Here is a 15,315-nt window from a genome sequence, read left to right on the forward strand (position 1 = left end):
TTTTTAAAAACAGCGCCCTCACATGAACATTTTGAATACCAAGGAACGCCCCTTTGACCATATATGGGCATATTTAGATTACAGGTGACTGTATACCTTTAAGGTAAAATGCGCCTCGGGTAGAAATACTCGGACTCTCATTTTTCCGAAATGACTTTGAGAGTGAAAGTAGTAAATGCTGTTACATACAATAAACAAGTCGGCAAATTGACCTTTAACGTACGACTAAAATGCATCATGGGAAAGCAGAGGCAGGTTTAAACTTTCTCTCAATAGCTTCGCGCAGTAATGCTATGTCACGATGTATGATAGTTCACGGTATAGGTCTAGTCTCAGAGCACAACCCTGCGATTTTATACTTAGCACAGTCTTCTGTAATTTTGAGCCGTTATGCCGTGATATCAATCAAGTCCAGGAAAAGTCAAAAACTGTTCCCCGGAATCGCCGCTTCTAATTTTGCGAATGGGGATTTTTGAAATACTCTGAAAAAGCCTCTAGTCCTTCACCAACCATGAGTATAAATTTCATTGTAACATTGACAAGCCGTGTAACGCCGCCTTTTGGTTTGTCAGTGCAATCTGTCCATATATATATAATATATTTCTCAATGAGTGATTATGTAATGGACCTGGTTTAGTTGAGATGTCACAAATGCAACACTTGATGTGCGTGCATTTACAGACTGTGGGCATTTTAACAGGATACAGAGACTGAGGAGAAGAAAATAGCTGAAAAGATAAATAAACTTGTCACAAAGTTTGCAGTTCGTGTATTAACTGTCACTCTAGCGACGTAGGAAAGGTCGCAGTCGGGGAAATGTACCAACTTAGCCCAGTCATTGAGCCACTCTTTTTTTGAGAGTGGGGATTTGGCCGAGCTGTTGCTTCTCCGCTGGTGAGTTGATGCCGTATGTTGTGAGTTCGAACCAGATTGAAAACACCGTATTTATTGTTTTTTTATTCGTAATCTTTCCCGAAAAGTTGGCCTGAGGGGGCGCTGAAATATGATGAAGTGAAACATGGGGCCCGGGGGCACCGACGTCCTTTGGATGACAACGTGTAGAAAATAAGTACAAAGGAGTTGTACAGGACCGGAAATAATGATGGTCTGCCTATGATGGACAGGTGCATTGAGTTTTAGTAGTCAAAGTGGACAGGTGGAATTGTAAGGCCTCAAGAAGCAAGTTTTTGTTCATAGTATATTGCAAGCTTCATCAGATGGTCTATTATTAAGTTTGCTAGTGTGATGTTCATTAGGACATTGTTCATCACATAATTCATTGGCAATATCATTTTGTGCAGGTGCACTTATGCTGAGTGCATAATGAGGTTCATTAATGGTGTGTTTTATATGAGATTTATTGAGATGGAGTTCAGTATGAGTGTTACTTGTGAAATTACATAAAGTAGTTTCAATTTGGTGACTTTTGTTCATAAGTGAGGTCAGTCTCCTCAAGGTTAAGTTTTTATGGTGACTGTTTTGTTCATAAGTGAGGTCAGTCTCCTCAAGAATGGTATAGTTTTTACGGTCACTGTTTTGTTCCAAAGTGAAGTCAGTCTTGTCAACAACTGTGGTGTTGTCATTAGCATTGATGTTTTCACACATAGGGTCAGCTTCCCTAATATTGGTCCTGTCTGTGATGACACAAGGTGTTTCACTAGTGACCTTCTCAGGACTGTTCGCCACCTGCAACACAGTCTCATTCCTACAGTGCATTCTCTGAAGTGATAAGAATATTAATATTATCACAATGTAGCAGTCTGTAGTGATCAAGTTTGTGTTTACTATGTGTTAAAGAATGTAGCAATCTTACAGTGGATGATATAAAAGATTCTTTACAAGTACAATTTTCACTTCAAACTATATTCATATGGACCTGCACATTAAGTTGTGCCATTTCTAACACGCTAAAATGCAATGACCTGTCACTAATGCACTATCAAATGAACAGTTGCTTAAAGGTATACGGTCACCTGTTCCAATTTTGCCACAGTTACCATGGAAAGAAAATCTAACCAATCACAGATTTTAAGCGGGTGGCCGCTTTTTAAAAACAACACCCTCACATGGGCATTTTGAATACCAAGGAATGCCCCTTTGACCATATATGGGCATATTTCAATTTCAGGTGACTGTATACCTTTAAAGATCATACAGTTACCTTGGCTAAAGCACTTGCTCTTGCAAGAGATGACTTTTTCTTTCTTCCCATCTTGCAAAAAGATAGACGAAACAGTAAATGAATATAAAATACAAACACGTTTGACAAATCTTGTGAGGCACACCTTTTCTCACCTTCCTCAAAGTATATCTATGCATCTTCCACCATTGATTAAAAACCAATAAGATCTCAGGCAAGAAATCGTATTTCATACGACGTTTATTCAAATACCTACTAAGAATAGTTACAAAAAAATCAGGAGCATCGACAACGATCGACAGCCAGAATGACCTGTTTTCAGGCCAAGCAATGGGCCGATATTATAGTGAAACAAGAGTGCGCTCCCTGTATTCAATTTACATTACAACTTCACCTATAACTACGACATGTTTGCCGTTGCGCGGCTCTGTTCAACTACTGAACGTGCTCCAACGGACCGTTAAACATTCTAAAGTCATCACCGCGTTGACGGCTCCAATACAGTACGACAATAGACGTAACAACAGAGGAATAAACTGACCATGCTGGGTACCAGCTAACTCGTACCGTGTCATAGTCGCCAAAAACTAAATTGTGATTTGTATGACTACCTCGTACTGACAAATCATCGACTCCAAAGAGCGTCCGACCACAGCGTCCATGTGCATATATGTGGTCTGTCAGACACGAGCCATTCCACCCTGCTAGTGCTACGTGTCATCGATCATTTTCATTCTGTTGTGTAAGGTCTCTGCCTGATAATGATACGTTAGTACCGTTCCTACGAAAATCCATCAAAATAGGCGCACAACTTCTCTTCAGTCGTCGGAGTCAATAATTACAACAAAATAAACACACAACTTACGATATTAATGGAATAAACGACGAAATATTTAAGTTCTGGCAGTGCCAAAACAATTCCACGTTACCAGCTGACATGACAATGGAGACGCAAACAACACATACTGTCACAAGGCCAATACGCATGCGCATACTAAATGTGGCCGGCCTCGCTGTTGCCCAGCTCAACGCTGTGCACCTACAGCATGTACAGGGCAGTGTGGATTGCCTTGCTCGGTAGCCCTGATAAGTCTGCCGCCAAAAAAACGAATCGCCGATACCCAGTGAGTAGAGTCTACGGAGGCCATCATTCTTCGGTCGATCGAAGGAGCCTTTCATACAAAAAATGCGCAACAACCGCCAAAGTACCATCAGTGTCAGGTTCATATTCATAAGACACATTGAAAGACAAGCGGAAAAATTTAAAAGTAATAAATCGCACAAGACCGAGAAACAAGATGGCGTCGATTTTTATTCTTCAACATGTCACATCCTTGCAGCCAGCTTATTACAGCCCTACTTACGGGTTAGTGGCATTGCTTCCTCGGTAGAACTGACACTCTGCCCCGCCGGCATGACATGGATTTGCCGGTACCCGGTGAGTTGGGTCTACGGAGCCGATCGTTGTTCTGTTTATTGAAGGAGCCTTTCGTACCAAAAATGCGCGACGGCACCAAAGTACCATCACTGTCAACTTCATATTAACCAGACACATTTTAATACACGTCAAAAGTTTAAAACGTAATAAATCTGACGAACCCGAGAAACAAGATGGCGTTGGTTCTTCTTCAACTCAATATCTGTTCTTGTATTCAGCGCATGCGCACATGGTAGCTTTATCGAACTTGACTGAAAATCAACTAAAATTCAAGTACAAATTCATTAAAATATTATTTAAAAATAAATTAAGGCATACCTCACCACAATTTCAACATTTCTGACCCCACTTTAAATATACGAACACCCATGCCAAACAAAGACATGATCAAATCAGTGGTTTCGAGGAAAAATTGAAAATACTGATTTTCACAAAAATGCTAAAAAAGTGACTTTAAAATGATTCAATCGAAAAAAGAAAAAAGACCGTTTGAGATAAGTGCCCGAGTGACCATCAGACCAAATTTCAGAAAAAGTTACTGAAGCGTTTCTGAGATACCTGCGTCCACAGCATACGGCCCACTGTATGCGAAAACAGACGCCGCGTCATCACATTAGTACTTTGGGCCAAAGGCCCAAAGGACTAAAAACTGTGCATGAAGAGCTTCGCCGAAAACGAAAGAGTTAAGTGCTGAGGGTGGTGTTTTCTCGCTTTCTTTTCTTCGTTTGCCTTTTCTTCATCGGCATTCCAACTTTTTTCGAACTTTTTGTGTACCTATTAAGGAGGTACGCTACCATTCCAAAAAATGTTGGGACATTCTTGAAGTTGACTTTTCTGAAATAATCGTTATGTGTACATTGCAAAAATATGAAAAAAATATGGGATACCCATGCAAACTTTTTGAAAAAATACACGCCAAAATTGTCAGAAAACCACTAAATATCCCATTTTGCGAAGTTTGCACTTACCAGCAGAATCTTTATTTTATCGCAAACGATTAACAGATCCCAGTGAGCATACCACATTTCTGCATTACCGGGACACCTGAATTAGGACAATCAACTAAAATTTGTGATGTCTTGTCTTAAAAATTAAATATTAGGCCCTAAATTTATCATTTAACTGTAAAATTAGTCTTTTTTAAAAATATAAACTTCATATAAATGCACAAAATAATTTTCAAAATGTTAAAAAGTACAGCAATATCTATCAAACAGACAGTGTTCTTTGATTTAGAAGCAAAAAAAGTTGGGGTCCCCACGCAAATTTTCTTACTAAACAGCAAAAAGTGATAAAAAAGGTGAATTTTGTTAGGCCTGAGATTTGACCCTCTAGCCTACTGATATTATGTCAGAGCTACAATTGTTAATTATTCTCTACTGATCTTTCAAAATAAAAATAACTGTCGATTTTTCAGTGCAAAAATATAATTTCGGTTGTTTTGATTCATAAAAACTTCTGAAAGAAATATTATAAGGTCACTAGCATGATTTTTTGTCATTTTGTCCTGTAATTCACGCTCACCAGGTTAAGTAATCTAAAAGGAACATGTACATCTTCTGGACAAAAGAGGGCACTCTCCTATATAGAATGGTAGCATACAACCTTAAGACAGTGTTCTATTCATAAAACAATGAAATTACCTTGGCAGTGATGTGCTGGGAGATTTGTTTTCCATTTCAACTCATGCAGCATTTTCTAACTTTTATGATTCTTGTTTTACTCTTTACAATATTCTAAAAACCATGTCTCTTTATCCTAATTTTGTACATACCTCTAACGTAAGTAACAAGAAAGGCTCGTATCAAACACATGCGGATAAAATGTTTCCAAAGATTTTATTTATTTCTCAACTGTTCAATGTCAAATGTTAATATATTTGAACAATATCTTCAAGTATCTTCACATCCTTTGAGTATGAAATGTTCTAATTCTATTCAAAACTTTGCATCACTATTTTGAAATTCATACAATGAAATTGTTTACAATATAGTGGTTACCAAAAGTCAAGTTCACATTTGGCATAAGAAAATTAACTGAGGAAGGCCGTGTGTATCGATTATGTCAACGCAAAATGGAAAAAACATCGACGTGACATGGTCAGGGTACATGACAAAGTCGTGATAATTTCCAAATCAACCAAAAAAAGCAAAATACTATTCTATAATACAATCTTTAGCTAACGGATGAGAACGAAACGAAAATTTTATAACAGTAAGTAATCTATATAAGAGTTTTCCAGTTTAAGGTTCTTCATCGTATCATAGCAACAAATCTCTTCCTTTTCAAAAATAAAATAAGAACTGATAATACTTGTAAACATTGTAGCCAGATTGAAACTGTAGAGCATCTTATTGGCATTGTGAAATTGCACAAAGTTGTGGAAAACTGTAGAAAATTTTTTGAAGGTCTATGTAAGTGTGACATTTTCATGTAAGACCATTATATTAGGTTCTCCAAGTGATTCTAATGTACTGAACCATACTTATTGGGAAATATCTATTGTATGCAAGCAGATATACAAAAATTACACCATCTTTAATATCCTTCACTAAGAAAGTAAAAGAAATAATGGCCATTGAACAGAAAGTTTTAAGTGAAACGAAAGATAATACGAAATGGGGTATGTTTGTGCCCCTAGTAATGTAAGCTTCTTTACCTCGTACACCTGTGTTTTTCTGTGTTATGTATTGTTTTGTTGTCGTTTTGTGCCTTTTTTTTTCTTCAAAGTTAATAAAATTTAAAAAAAAAAAAAGAAAGTAATCTATATAATAGTTTAATGTGTATTATGTATGAATAATGAGAGGACCGAATTTTAATAGCGTCTCACCTCACACATTTGATTCATGTACCTATTTATCGAGTATAAGTAGATATTACTTGTTTATTAACCTGAAAATCTATGCCACTTTATCATTGATACTGACAAGAGCCTCTGTGCACACATGAGCAGTATCGAGTCATTACCTTGTCCCGACTGAGTTCTAACTTCCTTGGTGTAAGTAAAACACCTAGGCATGGCTGATGCTTTGCTGACACAAAATGGACAGTAATTTTCCTCCCGACGTCGTCAGCTGCTTAGCGAGCACTTTTTGAGCATTTGCATTCCAACCCAAGTAATTTGCCCTTTCGGTGTGGACAAGGGGCTTGGAGAGCTGTCTCACGTCAACATGTATGTAACCTACTTCAGATTTATCAGTTGTGAATAATGGTAGGCGGTAATAGTTATAAAAATGATGCATAGGCAGACTGATATTCTTTGAAGCACTGAACATTATTGTCCCGTTTTGTGGTGCCCTGACATGGACTTTGACGTCGTAGTTGCCCTCTTCCAAATTATTCATGGCAACGTAAAATATTCTATGCATCCTGCCACCAAAAGGTGTCCACACACTCTCTACCTTCGCATGACAAGGTGAGTGACCTTCGACTTTGACCGTTATGTTTGGATTTGGAGGTATGGAAGAAAAAGGAGATGAGATGACCTGAAGGTCAAGCAGAGATATGGAAAGTATATCGTCTTGTGAATGGTCAGGAATGACACGAAAACCAAGCTGAAGGCAAGACGATATCTCAGGAAACAGTTTGCGCATCAAGAAATCAAATGCTACTCCTGTTGCCACGTTATAAGTCATGTTCTGATTCGTAAAGATTTGGGTGGATGCCACAACTCTGTGAATCAGGGGTATCTCTTCCTCACCTTCAACCTCAATCTCAAACCCTCTGATTTATGTTGGTTAGAGGAATTTGCAAAGAGAATGAGTGATTCTTCTACCCTCCGAACAATCGTGCTCAGTTTTGCCAGGTAAGTATCGTAATCAGATGATTGAAACAGGCGTTCTAAATCACTTGAAGAATATTCTATCATCTTTGTAATGACATCAAATGCAAGGACCTCAACATCTGTCTTGACTTTCATTATTGGCAACTCTGATGCTATGACAAAGAGCGCCCTCTCATCCCCAGCTATGTACTCAAATGTACCGCTTTCTTCATGTGGCTCAAGAATAAGGTCGAAAAGAAGCTCATCCCTGTCGTCAGGGGCGTTTACTTGCACTGAATTAACTTGTACTGAATGCATATGAACATCTAGCAACTTGGAACCCACTTTAAGTGTCCCAATGCCAACATAGCCAATTATTGGTACATTATGAATGAGTTGCAGCGGAGAGATGGACAGATACTTTGGCTGGGAAAAAGACGTTCCTCTCTCACCGTTTGCAAATGGATGACCACTAGTAAAATAAAAGTTATGGCCATTGAACCCATAGAGAACTCGATCGCCTCTGTAAGGTGTTGACACTATCAAAACCTTACGAGGTCCTGATGGTGTTTTGACAATATCTCCTGGCTTTATCAGCTTAATTTCTCTCACAGAATCATCATTCATTAAAATTTTTGTATCTGATGATACGCAGGAGCTTGAAGGGAGCTCTCTATAAGGACTCCCTGGCTGTGAATTAGCTGTAAATTCATAGCAATTTTCTTCATTCATGCATGAGGGCATTGATGAGCCCATTACAGGTGTGCACACCCTTTCTAATTCACCTGGTATCGCACTATTATCTATATCATTATGAGAAATGTGATCTGGTCGATACCAGACCATGTATCGATGCCATGAATTCGGGCCGACATCGTCGGGTACATGAAGACCCTTTGCTTTTAGAGAATTGATCACCTGGTCAATTTCACCGTTAGTAGCTCCAAGAGCACTGAGCTTCACCCAATGATGGTATAGCTCCCAGTCAGGATTGTCCCAAGTCCCCTCAGTGTACTGTGTCATTTTGTACGTGATCCAATACTCATTGTCAATTTGACTAATGTACACATTCTTAGCATGTAAACGGTCACCGGAAAACTTCATGAAATCATGAAAGATGACATAGGTGTACCACTTCAGCATATTGCCTCTTAAAGTATTATTGAAATCATCTACATTAATTGATATCCTTTCGTTCACCAACTGCTGGCGGATGTCAGAGGTCTGGTAATACATGGACTGACATAATACGGCGACGGAAAAGTCGGACCAAAATGGATCGGGAAGTCCCATCACTGATGCTATGTTATCTGTGTACGGTGCATTCCAGTACCTTGGGAAGAAAATTTGTCGAAATGACTTCCCATCGGGCATCGGCCATGGTTCTGTGTGTCTTCCTGGTGTACTGCCTGCCATCTTGCTGACCAATGCTGCTCGTGCAACAGAACCGACAGGATTGGTGTAGAAGTCTGGAATATTCGTTATCAGTTTGTACAGCGGATCGCCGGGACTGAGTGTTAACCCCATGGTATCCATAGTATTTGTTGGCGGGTGAGTGTGAGGAACCAGATATAATCTGCAAACGTACGAAGAAGCTGTATGAAAAGTGCAGTCCATGTACCGTTCAGAAATCAATCAAAAGTTTCAAAAAATTAAGATATCAGTTATTAAATATCACATGCCCTTGGTAAAGAAACCAATGTGATCGAAAATTAGAATGCAGAGGTCGAGTAATTAATAAGAAAAGTCAATATTGAGTACAGAGAAGATATGATATGAATTTTGCCATATGGATAAAGCTTAAGCACGCTCATGCCACCTGTATTACCCCTAGTTGTACCAATCAACCCTATTTGTAACAAAACCTAATTTTCAAAAAAACTTTTCCGTATTTGTTGAAATCTTGATTAAATATCCATATTTGTATTTTTGGGAACGATTTTCTTTTTTTTCCTTGTCGAAACTTATTTTTTTCTGAAACTGCTCGTTAGATTAAATTTCGTTATGCAGGTTGCTAGGGATAAGAGGCCTACTCGTAAGATATAATTAAGTCGTGCAGATACATGCCAACAGTTTGTCTCGGGGCAATTTTCACCAATTTCGGTCAACAATGTCAAAAAATCTTGTTTTCTGACAGAAATCATACTAACCCTATATGAGGTTAACTTTTGTTACAAATAGAGTTGATTGTTACAAAAAGGGTTGACATACGACCGAGATCATAGTGAAAGATTGGATTTGGATAAACTAGGTATCGTAAAAGACATAAAATTTGAACGAGTACATAGAATCACCGGCAATATGAAAAGCGAAGCTGTTTAGGGAGACATTCTGGTGGTGTATCTATTTTTTATAATTATTTAGCTCCGTGCGTGAAAAGACTTCTAAAGCGATCACAAAATTATGTTCTGGTCACCAATGATAACATAATTCTGAGGATGAAAAACGATATTCTGTTATGTGCTGTGTGTGTACCGCCTGAGCGTTCACCTATCTATTGATATGATTCCTATCAAGGAATTGACAATTTAGAGCACATTATACTTTATGCATATGCTAGGTTCGATGACTTTTTTATTACAGCTGGCGACTTTGATGCCCGTACAGGTGAATGCATGGTTACACAGTGCAAGATAGTGATGTGTTTTTACGACCAGGATATGAGTCTTACAACTTTGACTTGCAACGTAGGTCGAAGGATAAATGTGAAAATTTATTTTGGAGACAGCTGCTAGAGATTTGTAAGTCAACAGATTTGCATTTTGTAAATGGACGTTTCCCAGGTGACAAAGATGGTGGTTGTACTTGTATGTACAAATAATGGAACAAGTGTCATAGATTATATAATTTTGTTACTGCTGCAGAAGACTTTTCTAGTTTTCTTGTAGACATTTCTGACCACCTACCGGTTTGCTGAAAATTTAGAGAAACTTTGTATACCTTACGCATAGGAAACTCTGAACTAATACGTAATATTCAATCCTGGCACTGTTTAAAATGGAAGCCATCATATTCAAATCTGTTTTTGTTGAGAATGAGCGATCAACATACGAGTGATCTTCTTACTGGTGCGTATGATCAAATCGCAAATAACATAGCTGATCAAACTAACCAAACTGTTAACGACATGTTAAGTTATGTAGCACCTTAAATTAAATTTATGAAAAGACCAGAAAACCATGGTCAGTCGCAACCAGTTTGGTTGGATTCACACTGTCAATATGCCAAAAATGAAAAGTATAGATTTGTCAATAATATTAGACTCACGAATAGTAACGATGACTTGCTTTCATATAGATCTTCAAAAAGTAAATTTCAGGCTATATGTAGACAAAAGAAATCGGTGTTTCAGGAGAAGCAGAAGCAAACGTTGTTAGAAGCAAAAAAGACCCTGTGTGCAGTTTTGGGGCCATCTTCTAAATTTGATGCGTAAGTGTATCAGTGGGCGGATAAGCGACAACTAGATCAAGCAATGAGTGAAGCAATCTGATTACACGCATACGCCGTGATGCAAACACACAGTATAGTAAAGAGATTAATTCAGATTGTGATATAGCCGATTTTGTGGGAATGAACAGTCGTGTTTTGATATTGGTTGGTTTGAGATGAATAACGTCAGAAAGGATTGAAAGGTTGATATAGGATATTAGGAGGGAAGTGACAAGTTGGCAGTCTGTCTTCATTGTCAAGGAATTAAGAAGCTGTCTTTACATAGCATATTTCAACAACATCAGTCAGCGTGCAGAGCTTCGGGATCGTGTTATACCGTAAAGGCGTCGATGCTGGTATTTGCCTTTCCAGTTTGTGTGTCACAAAACTACAGCAAAATTCAGGGCGTTTCGTAGACCCAATGTTTAGCACATAAGTGGAGAATCCAATATTGGCGACGTGCAGGTGTACACTCCCTCCGCCTGTTCTCGGCCAGCACCTATTCTCGTCCAGGGCACGAAAAAGAGTTCCGTAGTTCGTTGTTATTATATTTTTTCGTCAATTCCGAGGTCCTAAGGATTGTAGATGTAATCAACAATCTCGGCACTAAATTTTAGGATTCCATTACACATCAGCAAGTCGATATCGGCCATAAAAAGAAGAGATGCTCTTGTCGATTCTCACCGTCACTGTGCATTTTATGGTCGCTACGATTTTGACCAATTTTTCTTACAACATTTTTGGAAGTCGAAAATACTTTTTTAACTACCAAATACTCATAAATGTTCTCTGGTAGTATGTCTATGTTACGATGTGTGTTTTTTGTCTATTATTGACACATTTCGTGCCGGTTGACATGGTTGAAAAAAAAAATGTAATTTCCCAGAAATCGGCCATACTTCACGCTCACAGGTTCACTCACATTTTTGCAATCGGTCTGCCTGATGCTTTGCATTGAATTGTTCCTGTGTACATACGGATATATTCTTGTATTCAATAAAGGGAAAGCAATTCCAGGCCACACATCGTTCATACCTAATTTCATATTTACATTTGTATGTATACGATCTAGTAGTTTTATGTAACCTTGTGGATTTGCCTTGACGTCTACCGGTTATAATAGTCACTGCGTAGTTTATGTCTTGCTGTCTTTCTTTATGTATCACTTCATATTTATTTGTTCAATATGTATTAACATTTGATATAAATCTGGGCAGATATTGATAATAAATGCTATGGAAAATCAGACAAACAATGGTTGATTTGAACGCGAACTCTGTATCCCATCGTTGTTACAAAGCACCAGCACTGCATGCATGCATGAACTAACTATCAACTTCAAGACAGCGCAGACCCAGGACGAAGCTACCTCTGCAAACTGTTATTTTTACGGGATTTAAGTGCGGTTTCACTGTTTCTGTGATCAGTTCAGCCCTTAAACATTTTAAGATAACAAATCTTCAAAAGCATGTGTGAAATTGCTCTATATTTGGCCACGGTCACGCTACAAACGCCAGGTCAACACCGTGGATGGAAATGGGGCGAAGTGGCCGATAACGGGAAGAGCGGTAGAGCGCACATTTGTTGTTGTTGCTCTTTAACCTTTTGCCCTTTGACCTATGTTTGTAATTGGTTGTGAAGGCATAACTCTTGCCTACACTCAAAGCACGTTAGACTGGCAACTGCCGCTGGCGGCCGATCGTGAATATCGGTTTTCATTCAAGTGGCCGAGAACTGGCAGAGGGAGTGTACAGCTGACGCCTATTGTACATAGTTCTTTCCTACTGAGGTCATTCTAGGGTTCCACGACGGCATACTGAACGTTGACACAGGTATTCGCAGAAATTAAAGAAACTGCTTTGTAAGATATCAAGCGCTTCAAATCAAAACCTCGTACTAATTATTTCACCTTTATCTTGTGTTTAGAGGAGGAAAGCGGGTTTAGATTTATTTGAGGAAGTTGCGTTTTTCAGAAAACTGATGGAGTTATTCGAAGTTCTAAGACAATGTCTATATTCAGTAAAGCATTTCTTATCTGCGTACCCACAAAGTTGCTAAGCCATACCCTCCGATGCATCATGATTGTGCATGACATGTGCTTGTAATAAAGGAAAGAATGGAGGTCTGCCTTATAATATGAGCCACGCTAAGACCAAAAAGATACATTTAATACTGGTACTCTGTGATGGGCAAATCGATATTTCTGTTTGTAGTTTCCTTTAACTTGCTGCTTTTTCCCACATATTTTTGTTTGAGACAATCACCGCAACATATATCTTTGTTTTTTAACTGACTTCAAAATACTTTTCCTTGACTTCATAAAGCGTTTGAAGCACATCGAGTCTCGTAACACTTTACTGTGAATCGTTCAGGAAACGAGTGAGTCATCTGCCTTGAAGACGCTATGACAAGAATTTTGTCGAAGCGAAGGTCTCAGAACGATGCCTGTGCTGACCAAAAACACATCCGATTTGCTCGGTCTTCATTAACTAGAAACACTTATGATATACAACACATGTTGGAAATATGTTTTCGGTGGCCATTCAGTAATATCTTACTTGCTATGATCTATGCCTACATTGATACTTCAAAAATAGTTTAACTCACCTATAACTGTATAATAATGTGTGTTGAGAAACCAGAGTACTCTTGTCACTACTCTGTGAAACCAGTGGATAACGAATACGCTTGATGATACCGTACAACTTACCGATGCGAATGGACTAAGATTTTGTAAAGTGGGCGTGTTATATGTTCTAACTTGATGACGTAGGTGTAATTCGAATAACGAAGACAAACCTATGGGATAGGCATTCATTGAATTTTAAATGATAATTTGGAAAAGATATCAAAACATTTTGTCTCACCGAGTTGTCTATTTTACACTGAGATTTGCGATGAACACCATCCTTTTGAAGCGTAATCTGTAGAATGTATTAAAAAGAAATTGTAATAAATTTATACTGTAAGCTCGGGGGAATATAAACGAGTAAACGAGTTTGCCATCATAGTAAGTACTTTGTTGGAATGAGATCTGATTGTCTATTTAAGGACAGTCGTTGTAGCGATGCTACGTCCATGGTGAGCGACAAACACATACATACGTACGTACATACGTACGTATATATATACATACATACATACATACATACATACATACATACATACATACATACATACATACATACATACATACGCGTGCGTATTCATGTGCGTGCGTGCGTGCGTGCGTACCTACCTACCTACCTACCCATCCATCCATCAACCCATCCGCCTTCATGTATGCCTGCCTACCTCCCCTTCTCTCCCTCCAGGTTTTCCTTCCTTCTTCCATCCATCAACCCATCCAGCCATCCATTGATCAATCCATCTATCATCGATCCATTCATCCATCCGTCCATCGATCCATATATTGATTCATACTTTCTAGCCCAACTTCCTTTGTATGTTAAAATACAAAATATTTGTTTTCCAATCTTAGTGTGCTCAAGATGCAATGTTTTTGTTGCTAATGGCTTCCAAAGCAGACGACAACGCTAACACTCACAGCAAACAGTGCATTTGGACATGTTGAGCACTCGGTATTTCTATTTATGAAGAAAGAACTTGTTCTGTATAAACAAATTAATCATGGAAAATTCATAGATTGTTGGCGCTAATACAGAAAATACAGATTGAATCCCTGAACCTTCGAGACATCATTATTTATAGGTGATATAATTATAAAAAATTATATACATGAAAAATGTCAGATTGACAAAAATAACGTTACGATTACAAATTGGTTTTTTTGAAAGCACGAAGTTTAGTTCCTGATGTATGTACGTCTGTAACTCGACACAGGGGTTTGAACTGACACTAACTTCAAAACAAGTGTCATTCTATCCATAATTCACAGGGAGCATTCTACCTAAAGTGCTGAAAGACTTAAATTTCACAAGTGAAACTTGAACAGCGTGTACACAGACAGAAATCTCAGAAACTTCGATATTATAACTAAGGGGAGAAATATTTTGCGTTCCAACATTAAGTAATCTTTGCTCTAGTTTCTGTAATGAGAAAAAGTACGTGTCCTAATTCTTCCCCTAGTACTATGGCAAATAACAAAAGGAATGTTTATCATTAACCAATCCCCCCCAAATAAGGCTAAAACTCATGATTGTTGACTTCAACCTTGAAACACCTGCTATTTAGCTCGTCAACACAGCGTCTATATGTGTAAAATGCATATCAGTGATTACGTTCTCATTCTTGTTTCTACCAGAATCCACTTGGCAACAATGATTCATTTTTGACTCACAGTAGTGAATTAAATCACATTGTAATAAAAAGTGGTAGGAGCGTATGTATATGTACACGAAAGAGAGCTTATCTTATACGGTGAAGCAGTCTCATTGGCATCTCATTTGTATTTATGTATATATCTATCTATCTATCTATCTATCTATCTATCTATCTATCTATCTATCTAGCACTGTGAATGTATGCCCGTCCATATCAAAAACCGCAATAAACCGCAGCACCTACCATTCTAGTATTTGGTGT

The 15,315-nt window shown here is 38.3% G+C and overlaps 1 protein-coding gene across 1 annotated transcript; it reads right to left on the bottom strand.

Annotated features, from left to right (window-relative positions):
• Positions 1 to 5,397: 5,397 nt before the first annotated feature.
• LOC139147369 (uncharacterized) lies at positions 5,398 to 13,488 on the bottom strand. The gene is made up of 2 exons (XM_070718442.1): positions 13,378 to 13,488; positions 5,398 to 8,917 (listed from the first exon to the last, which is right to left on the bottom strand). Exon 2 carries the CDS (start codon positions 8,875 to 8,877, stop codon positions 7,258 to 7,260), a length of 1,620 nt encoding a protein of 539 aa, XP_070574543.1. The 5' UTR covers positions 8,878 to 8,917; positions 13,378 to 13,488; the 3' UTR covers positions 5,398 to 7,257.
• Between the last annotated feature and the right edge of the window lie 1,827 nt (positions 13,489 to 15,315).

This window comes from Ptychodera flava, chromosome 2 (assembly GCF_041260155.1).
Source record: "Ptychodera flava strain L36383 chromosome 2, AS_Pfla_20210202, whole genome shotgun sequence".
In the NCBI taxonomy this organism is placed as follows: Eukaryota; Metazoa; Hemichordata; class Enteropneusta; family Ptychoderidae; genus Ptychodera; species Ptychodera flava.